This window comes from Primulina tabacum, chromosome 9 (assembly GCF_025594145.1).
Source record: "Primulina tabacum isolate GXHZ01 chromosome 9, ASM2559414v2, whole genome shotgun sequence".
Lineage (NCBI taxonomy): Eukaryota > Viridiplantae > Streptophyta > Magnoliopsida > Lamiales > Gesneriaceae > Primulina > Primulina tabacum.
This window is the reverse complement of record NC_134558.1, coordinates 22,386,885-22,397,956: the sequence shown is the minus strand read 5'-3', so window position 1 is coordinate 22,397,956 and position 11,072 is coordinate 22,386,885. Positions and strand designations below refer to the sequence as shown.

At 35.3% G+C, this 11,072-nt stretch overlaps 3 protein-coding genes across 5 annotated transcripts; all 3 read right to left on the bottom strand.

The window, feature by feature from the left end:
- Window positions 1-1,021: 1,021 nt before the first annotated feature.
- Window positions 1,022-4,101, bottom strand: LOC142554990 (uncharacterized). Of its 3 annotated transcripts, none has more exons than XM_075665616.1 (9): window positions 3,608-4,099; window positions 3,266-3,519; window positions 2,934-3,178; window positions 2,613-2,813; window positions 2,432-2,539; window positions 2,280-2,349; window positions 2,096-2,203; window positions 1,896-1,993; window positions 1,022-1,227 (listed from the first exon to the last, which is right to left on the bottom strand). In XM_075665616.1, exons 2-9 carry the CDS (start codon window positions 3,278-3,280, stop codon window positions 1,110-1,112), a joined length of 963 nt encoding a protein of 320 aa, XP_075521731.1. In that variant the 5' UTR covers window positions 3,281-3,519; window positions 3,608-4,099; the 3' UTR covers window positions 1,022-1,109. The 3 variants fall into 3 exon arrangements, with proteins under 3 accessions (XP_075521731.1, XP_075521730.1, XP_075521733.1); XM_075665618.1 differs by having other exon boundaries at window positions 1,023-1,227; window positions 1,896-1,982; window positions 3,608-3,996; XM_075665615.1 differs by having other exon boundaries at window positions 1,896-2,203; window positions 3,608-4,101.
- A 151-nt stretch (window positions 4,102-4,252) lies between these two features.
- Window positions 4,253-5,518, bottom strand: LOC142554991 (uncharacterized). Its single transcript, XM_075665619.1, has 3 exons — window positions 5,086-5,518; window positions 4,619-4,828; window positions 4,253-4,519 (listed from the first exon to the last, which is right to left on the bottom strand). The coding sequence occupies exons 1-3, from the start codon at window positions 5,332-5,334 to the stop codon at window positions 4,358-4,360; spliced, it is 621 nt and encodes a 206-aa protein (XP_075521734.1). The 5' UTR covers window positions 5,335-5,518; the 3' UTR covers window positions 4,253-4,357.
- A 1,044-nt stretch (window positions 5,519-6,562) lies between these two features.
- LOC142504300 (uncharacterized) lies at window positions 6,563-8,914 on the bottom strand. The gene has a single exon (XM_075617183.1). It carries the CDS (start codon window positions 8,912-8,914, stop codon window positions 6,563-6,565), a length of 2,352 nt encoding a protein of 783 aa, XP_075473298.1.
- Window positions 8,915-11,072: the final 2,158 nt, after the last annotated feature.

Below are 11,072 nucleotides of genomic sequence, written 5' to 3'. Positions count from 1 at the left end.
CTGATTCACGTAAGCAGAACATCGCTATATCCTTAAGAATGAAAATCTGGGTGGCTTTTCCATCCATATGTCATATGGAGTTTTATCAACCACTACAAAAAAAAAGGCTAAAGACAACGGTGAAAAACCGTTGTTGTATGTCTTGAAAAACCGTTGTTAAAGCCCCTGTGGTTAATGGGTACGCTCAAAGACAACGGTGAAAACCCGTTGTCGTAAATGTCAAATACAACGGTGAAAAACCGTTTTTGTATGTCTTGAAAAATCGTTGTTAAAGCCCCTGTGGTTAATGGGTACGCTCAAAGACAACGGTGAAAACCCGTTGTCGTAAATGTCAAATACAACAGTGAAAAACTATTGTTGTATGTCTTGAAAAATCGTTGTTAAAGCCCCTGTGGTTAAAGGGTACGCTCAAAGACAACGGTGAAAAACCGTTGTCGTAGACGTCAAATACAACGGTGAAAAACCGTTGTCGTATGTCTTGCAAATCCGTTGTAAAAGCTCTTGTGGTTAAAGGTTCGCGCAAAGACAACGGTGAAAAACCGTTGTCGTAGAGATCAAGACGACGGTGAAAAACTGTTGTCGTAGGTATTGTAAAACCATTGTTAAACGCTCTGTTGTGAAAGGGTGCGCGCAAAGACAACTGTGAAAAACCGTTGTTGTAGGTGTATAAATACAACGATAATAAACCGTTGTCGTAGCTCTTAAAAATCGTTGTCTTATAGAAACGAGAACTTTTTTAACCGTTGTCTTTTTTCGCATTCGACAACAGTTCCCCAATGTTTTTAAACCGATGTCTTTCGCTGCAATATACAACAATTTTACAACATTTTAAATCTGTTGTCTTTAGATTTGATTTACATCATTTTTAAACTGTTGTCTTATATATTACCAAACCGTTGTATATTATATTTAAACCATAAATTGTTTAATCAATTAAAAAAATTGGGTGTGAAATATATATCAATTAACCCTTATATAAAATCAATTAAAACATCAACATATATATATACTTGATCACAAAAAGAAATATGTCATTCATAGACGTGTAATCTACCAAACCAACAATTAAAAAAAGTATGTAACCATATTCCAAAAACATTTAGTCAAGTTCACAAAAATAGAAATACCCTACAACCAAGACTTGCACATATCAACTCCAAAATATCTTCTATAGCTTGTTGGAATGAATTCTCTGCTGGTGCATCTTCCAAAACATCATTACAGTGCCTGTGAAAATAAAAACCACATTATTTTAATGATTGTTAAATTTCAACACATGCACAACTTAGCATTAAAACGTACATATAGAACAAGTCATGTATAAAAAAGCAAAAAGTCTTGTTAGAAGAAAATAAGCCATGAATTGAGAACAATATGCAATAGACAAGTTTAAAAACGGACCTCAGGGCCTAGAAAAATTTTGGCATAACCTCCATGCAAGTAGGACATACCAGAAAATATAAAAACACACAACAACAATATATATTCGAAATAAATTTAAATACGACCATACACCACACCTATCACCTACACAGCCAGACCATACATCACACCTATCACCTATAATTACCACATTCTTTCAACATATGCCGAAAGTAATGAAGAGATCCACATGTCATGAACCAACAAACTTGCAACAAAAAAAATCACATGTCAATCTAGTATCATTTGTATTCCTGATCCACAAACTGAAAGAAAAATGCAAGAAACCAAAATAATATCACTTTTGAAATCTTAAAGTAGAAACAAGAATTTCACCCAACTTAGAAGCTAAATCATGTGCAAAATGACTATTTCTGAAACAGCCCGTAAACATGTTAAGAAGTGTAACAATAATGTCCAAATCCGTTCAATATGAGCTGTATTTTTTCAAATAAGATGAACTCATGTCCTACCTATTCATAAATATGATTCTGTATGCATTCGGCCAGCTCGGTGCGCACCTCATCAATTTCTTCCATAGAATACCCCGTTTTTGTGAACTATGAACACACTCAAAAAGTATATTAGTAAAAAAAACACAACTTAATGAAATTTGAAAATGATAAGTAGCTAGATAACTTGTAATTATTTTATATAACCAAGATAATATTACTATCGATCTTAGTGAATCCCCCTCAAGAGTTGTAACTTCTTCAGTAATCTGCCTCATGAATCTCATCACATAATAACCACATTTTTTTGCATCCGGTTGCTTAGGAGCCTATGTTAAAAAATGTCAAATTGTTAATGACAAATATACACATAAAAAAATTAGCTCGAATGAGAATTACACATACCTTTATGACTTCCCATTGTACACGCTTTCTTCCTTTCCTTCCCTTAGTTGAGTTAAACAATCTCAACGCCCTTCATTAACATTGAACATAGTTGATATATGAGTGTTTTTTCATTAAATGAAATACATCATTAATATGGAATATGAACTCACATTTCCACAACATATATCCAATCCTCATCGCGAATGCGGTGACTTAGGGAATCCACCAAATAAACAATCTCCTTATAAGGCTCGATGACGGTGAGAGTCCAATGAAAACTACAGACGAACATAATAAGTGTATGTAATTCACTAAAAAAACAATTGAAAATTATATTAGAATCTTACTTACCCACAACAACTTGGAACCAAAACCACTTGATCCATTGCTGCACCACTTAGCTTATCCGCTAAAGAACTCGCCCTCTTGTTCAACCATTCAGTTTTACCTGTTTTGTCGTGTATATTTTTTTGCAAATTTGGGATGCTGTGTGGATTAACGAATCTGAATTTTTCAATCTTGTTTTCTTTCACCATCTTTTTATAAAGATGCCTGTCATTTCAATTAAAAGAAAATCAAAACTACACTACATACTAAACTAACAAATTATATGCATCTTATATAATAATATAAGAAAAGAACAAACAAACTTTAAGTTAATCAAAGACTTACCAAATGTAGACAACTATACAATTTCCAGAAATTGGCTCCAAGTGATACAAAGGACTGATGTCCTCAAAGTGCAAGTTAACTTCATAATCATCTGCAAATACTTCATGATCTAAAAGAAATGCTAATTTCCTTCCATTTTCAAGGGCTGTCTTACAATAACAATACACCATGTGCACTGCTCTTGGCACATTTGATGACAAAGTCTGGTTTCTTTCGAAACTGACGGTTTTGTTCCTTTGACGCTTCTGATAATTGTATTGTAAACATGTTAGTTAGGTGCAATACTGGAGAATTTGACAGACATTTACTTTGAAATATAAGCATACGTGTACCTCTTGTCGTAGCATTATCAAATGATTTGGCCAAGCAACGTGTGTTCCTACGGCATCCCCAACATTTTCACATTCATTGGGAATCGAACTGGCAAAAGTGCTGATATTTCCATTGCCTCATCAATGGATACACGCATGCAATTTTCAGGTAATGGAACACCATGAAGCAAGTTATTAGCTCCATTGACCTCAACAACTGTTCCATATGCAAAAATGTCTGTGCTAGAATCCAATGTCAAAATAACCGCTTGACCCTAAAAGACAAATGGTTATGTCAATGAATTGTACTAACTCTTTAATTAAAAAATATTAAGTACTATATAACCACAACAAATTATATACCTGTAAAGCAACAGATTTTTCCACAACTTTCATTTCGACGTCATTCAAATCTTCATAACTGGGGAAAAACTTGTCGATTTTCATTTCATTTTCATTCACTTGATGAAATTTTACCGAAAAACTTCCTTTGTCATCAATCTCACTGTCCCATGCACCTTTTTTGTAGACAATTGCTTCAAGTTTTTGAATGTGTGTATCTTGCTCTTGAATTAATTTTCTAGCCTCTATCAACTCTTTCTTTTGCTCAATCATTAGCTTTCTGTCAACATCCTCAGTCTTCCAACTTCTACCAAGATTGAAATATAATGTTGGAGTGATGTGACCTCCAAAAGCTCTCACACGTCAACCATGTTCATCTGAATTTAGTGCTTTCGTGAGAATATCCTTTTTGTCTCTTTTATTTCAAGTTTCCCCTCACTCTTTTGTTGTATGTAATCATCCTGTCATCCACTTGAAAATATTAATTACTTTAAAAGGATTCATTAAAATAAAATAATTGATTTTTTTGTGTAGTTTGCTCACAATCTTTTCTACTGTTATTTGTAACTCCTGGCCATCAAAATCCCTTTCTTTATTCACTCGCTCTTTTTTCCAAACAATAGCTCTATTGATATCATCATCGTCACACAATTCACTTGCCTACATACAAGAACCATCAAATGGTATTTGTCAAATATGTTAAATGTTGAAAAAAAACAGCAAATGCAATGATATATATCACATGCTAGAAAAAAAAAACAGCCACCCATGTTACAAGTATTCATGCGAAGGAATGCAACAGTCACTTCTTGGGAGGCACAAATGTTGAAATATACTTACTATTTCTTCAGCAAATCGTGCATAGCCCTTACGAGAAAGGCGATGAGGGTATATGTTCTTCTTCCTTCTTTCCTTCTGTTGATCACTTAGTTCCTAGTCAAAGTGAAGAATTACACATATCAAATATTTTTTAATTCGTTAAATACTTGATGGTGGACTTATTTTCAAAAAAACAAAAAAAAAGATACTTACAATGAATTTATCAGACATGCGAGTCATGACAAAAGAAATCCAGTCATCTCGTGCAAGACCATAGCCAGTAGGTGGTTGATCCAACTCCTCTGGTTTATCAACCTTGTTCGAAATGAATGTTTGAGTGAGATGTGATTTAAATTGACGCCACTTATTATTTGCTGAACTTAAACATCCCTTTTTCCAGCTTGGGGGAACATCAAATGTCAACTGTAAAACATCAAAATTGGAAATACATTAAAAAGAATTACATAACATAAAATATATATAAACAATATGAATATTACTTGTGAAAAAACAATAGAACTTACATTAACAGATTACCATATCAATTCTTTCACTTCATTTGGAACTTGCTTCCATGTCTTGTAAGTTATCTTAACTTTTTCTCGAGCAAGCATACCAATATAACTCTGCATTTCAGAAGCAACTTCTCCTACTAGTTGTCCAAGCAGATTGAATCTTACCTCCTTTCGAATTCCCTGAACCCTCTGTCTAGAAAGCTTATCTAGATGTGTACGACCTCTAGATGTTCTTGTTGTTTCAGTGTCTGTAGATCCCAACATTTCATTTCCATCAAAATTCTTCTCAGTAGAAGTAGATGCAATTTTTTCTTTGCCCTTTCCAATCACTGGAGGCTGTCCTAATCTCTTGCTCGGTTCATGAATTGTGTCATCATCATGAGACCCAATTTTAAGCTTTCTAAAGGATGTCATAGTCCAGATTTAACCTGTTCAACAAAAAAGCGAAAAACACATATCACTATAGAAATAAATACACAATATATACAACAAAAAATAGGATAAGAAATTCATCTTCAATAGAAATTCAACATATACAAAGATAAATAAAAGTATAACTTCAATATTGTCTACCCAAGTCCCATCAAAATCTTTACATCTTTAAAAGTAAAATATCTTTGGTTAAACATTGTCGACCCAAGTCCCATCACAATCTTCACGAAGACATGATGGTTCATTGTCGAATGCTCCGTCAACACCCATTGATGGTAACCCTCTGGTAAAAGATTGATAGTGAATTAAAGCGTCTTGCAATTCATCACCATTAACATGTTCAAATGACTCTCTAGTAGGAGTTGCAAGTACAATACTCCATTCAGGATCTTCAGTGTAAAATACTTGCTTTGCTTGACTTCCTAAAATAAAAGAGTCGGATTTGAATCCAATTCTTTTCAAATTTACCAATGTGAAACCAAGATCATCTACTTTAATACCATTATTATTCTCCACCCAATTACATTTGAAGATTGGAATTTGAAATTTGCGGTAATCGAGTTCCCATATTTCTTCAATAACTCCATAAAAAATCATGTCTGAAACAATTGGGTTTTTATCCTTTGCACTGGCAACTTGCATTGTCTTTGCGACTAAGCTTACTCCAGAGTTTTGAGTTACTCATATGTCATCACGTTCTTTTGTAGTATATGTAACCCCATCAATCAGATAACTAGAATACTTTAACACTTTGTTGCTAGGTCCACGCGCCATCCACTTCAATCTTTCTGATATTTCATGGGTGGAATGGTCAATTAAATGTGCAACCTATATTTCACAATGCCATAAATTTAGATTTTACGTAAGATACCAAGAGTTGTATGCATGTTAATATATAGTATTTTGGAACTTACAGTATCACGCAACCAGTTAGTAAACGTTCGGTTATGCTCATCTTGTAACAACTTTTTGGACTTGGCTTTATGAGGAAATCTTGATTTCAAATCAACCATGTGTTCCCTAACGAAATAATTTGCAATAGATAAACCAATAGAATGTATGCAAAGTGCATCAAAGAATTGATAGGTCAGATATCTTACTCAACATAAGGATCAATCTCAACATCATTTGTCAATACATGACGATGTGCTTGTTGTAGCTCATCATGACTAGTGGAGTGCAAAACTGTTCCCGATAAAGGCTTAGTAAGTTATACTTCTCGATGCCTTGATGGTATCCCAATTGTGTGGACATTAGATAGATAATCTGAGCAAAATTCGACAGCCTCTTCTGCAATGTAACATTCGGCTATACACCCTTCAGGCCGATTGCGATTGCGCACATAACCTTTCAAAATCTTCATGAATCTTTCAAATGGGTACATGTGCCTATACCAAATCGGTCCACACAATTTGACCTCCCGCACAAGATGAACAGTTAAATGAATCGTTATATCAAAAAATAAAGGGGGAAAGTACTTTTCAAGTGAACACAATATCAACACGATCTCTACTTGCAAGTCATCCAACTTTAAGATGCCTATCACTTTACTATATAACACATTGAAGAAGAAACACAGCCGAGTGATAGTGTCTCTGACATGTTTTGGCAAGACACCGCGGATGGCCACTGGAAGCAATTGTTGCATTAAAGTGTGATAGTCGTGTGACTTCAAGCCAACAAGTTTCAAATCCTTCATCGACACAAGGTTTCTAACATTGGATGAGTAACCTACAGGTACCTTTACTCCCGACAAAGAATTGCAAATACTTCTTTTCTCATCCTTACTTAGTGTGGAACATGCTGCTGGCAAAAACGTTTTCTTCTCCCCAATCCTTGGTGCCAATTCAGTTCTTAAATTCATTTCCAAAAGATCTAATCTTGCTGCTACTCCATCCTTTGTCTTTCCTGGAACGTCAAGTAATGTACCGATGAGACTTTCACAAACATTTTTTTCATTGTGCATCACATCAAGAACATGTCGAACATGTAGATCTATCCAATACTCAAGTTCAAATAATATTGATTTCTTTTTCCAGCATGTTATCCCGTCATCGTTCTTTGACTGAAGCTTTCCGCTGAATTTTCCACAATGATAATTAATTCTTTGAACTCTTTCTAAAATTTCATTGCCACTCAATGGTTTTGGTGCGAGGTTAAATTCTTGCTTCCCATTAAATGCCTTCTTTTGTCTTTGATAAGGATGACTTAATGGTAGAAACCTTCTATGGCCTGTATATGACATTTTTCTACAATGCTTCCACCTTGTCGAATATGTTTCTTCTGCACAAATAGGACATGCATGATATTCTTTCACAACACATCCTGACATGTTCCCATATGCAGGAAAATCATTGATTGTCCATAGCAGAACAGCTCTAAGAGAGAAACTTTCTTCTCGATATGCATCATATGCTTCAACACCTTTATCCCATAAGCATTTTAAGTCGTCAATAAGAGGTGCTAAGTAAACACCAATATCATTACCCGGCTGTATAGGACCAGATATCAACAAAGTGAGCATCACAAATTTTCTCTTCATACACAACCACGGCGAAAGATTGTAGGTGATGATTAAAACAGGCCAACAACTATTTGCAAAACTCATCAAACTATGAGGATTGATCCCATCTGCTGATATAGCCAATCTAAGATTTCTTGGCTCATAAACAAAATCTGGCCACATGCGATCAACTAATTTCCAAGAGGGCGAATCAGCTGGATGACGCAAGTATCCATCACGAATTCTTTTATCAGCTTGCCAAGTTAACTCCTTGGATATCGCCTTATTCCGAAACATTCTTTGAAATCTTGGAATAGGTGGGAAATACCACAAGACCTTTGCAGGAATTCCTTCCTTTACCTTCGATTTGTTGCCCAACTTCCACCTTGACGTCCCGCAAGTAGGGCAATTTGCAAAATCTTCGTACTTCTTCCGGTATAAGATACAATCATTAGGACAAGCATGAATTTTCACATAATCCATCCCTAATGCGCGTAAGCTTTTCTTTGAATCATACAAAGATGAAGGCAATTCATTGTGATCTGGAAGCATTTCTCCAAACAAAATAAGTAGATCAGTGAAACTTTTATCACTCCAACTATATTTTGCCTTCAAGTTAAATAATTTTACAACTACCGATAACTTTGTGAATTTAGCACATCCAAGATATAAAGGTTTATCTGCATCTTCAAGTAGCTTACTGAATTGGCTTGGATTCTCAGCATAAATTTCATATACACAATGCACCATATCTATAGGTTCCTCACTAAATGATTTGTGTTCATCTTGTCCTACTCGATCATTATCATTCATTGAGTTCTCTTTCGTAGATCTTTCCCCATGCCATATCCATGTATGATATGTCAAATCCATACCATTACAATACAAATGTGCCCTGATAGTTTCAACATTTTTCTTCCTTAGATTACCACATCTTGCACATGGACAAGGTATTGCATCAGAATGGATAGCATTTTTTAGTGCAAACTGCAAGAGAGAATCTACTCCAATATCAAATTCATGTGATAGCCTATCTTTTGACATCCATTCTTTGTCCATTCTCGGTACAACTACTCAGCTAACAATGAGCCTGATAGGATCGATTAACGTATCAAGAGTGTTTAGAAGGGGGGGGGGGGTTGAGTAAACACTCACAATTAAAACTAATCTTTTCGAATTTTGAGTTCAGTTTGGTGACAAACTGATTCTCGGAATCTTGTTGGTCAATGACAATCAGTTAAACTAAAGTAGTTGCGAAAAATAACTGACTGAAAGATAGAATACGAAACTGAAATAAAATAGGCAAGGGTTGTTTCTGGATGTTCGGAAAATTTAATTACTCCTACGTCACCCCTTCTATCTCAAGGATAGGATATCCACTAAAAGACTTTGATCAAATACAAGAATTGTACTGACCCACTTCAGTTTGGACTTAACACTGCCAAAAACTGAAACTCTTAGTATTACAGAATGTTCTCAGTGCGTAACTGATCTTAGCACTATCGAATTTCAACGATTATTACAACTTGCTAATGAGCTCAAATTGTAGCCTTAACTGCTACGAATATATCAAGTAAGATTGAGCTGAGATTTTGACAGAGTGACAACAAGCTTTTTGAATAGTGTTGGCTCTCTCTTTTCTACAGCTGTTCTTCTGTCATATTTATAAGCTTCTTTTCTCCAACGGTAACTTGAGATGAATTTGAATCTTTGTATCCGTTGATTTCTACTTGATTATTCCTTGGACATTGTTTGCTTCATTTATTGTGATGCGGCGTCTTAATTGCTTTCGTCGAAATGCGTTTTTCTAAGCTGTATTGATTGAAGTGCGGCGTTGCAATCTTCTATGTCTCTTGACGGTTGATTGTTCTTTCCCGAGATATGTTCAGTTGAAGGGTGCTTAGCATACGGCTGAATATATCAACTGATCAGTTTCCAACTGATCAGTCAGTTGATTTCAGTTATTAAGTCCAGTTGCTGAGTTTAGTTTACTCGATCAGTTGGTTCGTATTTTCAGTTGATTCATATTTTGTCAAACACCGGAATTTAGTTTCCAACAATTTTCCCCTTTATGGTGTTTGACAAAACTAAGTAAATAATGACTGAAAATCTGAGCTCATTGTAGATAAAATAAGAGATTGAATTTCTTGAACTGAAAGAGATTTTGATTTAATAACAGCTGAATCTAATAATCTGATTAACTGCTTCTGCTGTTTTCTACTCTTTTTCAAGATGCTCTTTGATCTTTGATTTCTTCCCCCTTTTTGTCAAACAAATCCATCTTCTCAGATAATTTTCGAACGTCAGTGGAAAGAGTTTTGACATCTGCGGAGATACTTGAGACAGCAGTTTGTAAACAAGTCTGCAGCAATTCCATTTTATTAGAAACAGAAGTTTCCAATCGCTCAACTTGTTGACTGATTATATCCTGAGTTGTATAGAGACTTTGAGCTAGACCTCTGTTATTTTTCATCTCAAGTACAGTTCGGGTAAGAGACTCCATGTTTGCTTGAATGGCTTTCAGTTTTGCGGAGTCATATTCAATTGAAGAATCCAATTTGACAGTATGAGAGAATTGTGTGGATTGAATTTTCTTGATTTCAGTAATCATCTGCTGCATATTGTGCTGCATATTCTGGATTTTTTCAAGAACAAGATCCATTTCGTGGATTGAAGAGGAGGTGACTGATTAGATGTTCTTGGTTCATGTGAGACTTGATCAAAGACCACCATGGTTCTATCAGATAATATCGTTTCAGAGACAGTCTGTGCTGGAACATCTGTTTCAGTTACTGCTACTTGGACTGAAGGAGATGAAGATTGATGTTGATCAACAGTTGGGCTTTCCTGCTGAATAAGATTTTCAGTGAAAGGGTCATGAACTGCCTCCATATTTTTAGCAATCTGTTGATTTGGTGATTGAGTAGGCACCACTGTTTGCTCCTTTAGTTCAGAAACAGCAGGCTGAACTGGTGCTTCTGTTGAGATAGAAACCTCTTGAGTGATTTGATCAGTTGAGTGATCAACTTCTTCAGAAATAGTTTCATTATTCATAGATTCTGTCACTACTGCTTGAATTATTTCATCAATGTTGGCAAAATTCAACTCGGCTTCAGAGTACAGCTGATGTTCCACAGCAGATGATTGTGGCACATCCTGAACTGGTTCTTCTGTTGTAACAATAGTTTGTTCTGAGGATGGCTCTTTCTGCTGAGAG

What these genes read in the sequence shown, in the direction of transcription:
- LOC142554990 (XM_075665615.1), bottom strand. An exon ending in TTGGTTCCAAGTTGTTGTGG is followed by an intron (nt 2,540 to 2,612) that starts GTAAGTAAGATT and finishes GTTCGTCTGTAG; the next exon opens with TTTTCATTGGACTCTCACCG. An exon ending in TGGATATATGTTGTGGAAAT is followed by an intron (nt 2,350 to 2,431) that starts GTGAGTTCATAT and finishes ATGTTAATGAAG; the next exon opens with GGCGTTGAGATTGTTTAACT.
- LOC142554991 (XM_075665619.1), bottom strand. Translation starts at nt 5,334, where the DNA reads ATGACATCCTTTAGAAAGCTTAAAATTGGGTCTCATGATGATGACACA. An exon ending in TTCAGGGAATTCGAAAGGAG is followed by an intron (nt 4,829 to 5,085) that starts GTAAGATTCAAT and finishes GATGTTTTACAG; the next exon opens with TTGACATTTGATGTTCCCCC. An exon ending in GCATGTCTGATAAATTCATT is followed by an intron (nt 4,520 to 4,618) that starts GTAAGTATCTTT and finishes CACTTTGACTAG; the next exon opens with GAACTAAGTGATCAACAGAA.
- LOC142504300 (XM_075617183.1), bottom strand. Translation starts at nt 8,914, where the DNA reads ATGGACAAAGAATGGATGTCAAAAGATAGGCTATCACATGAATTTGAT.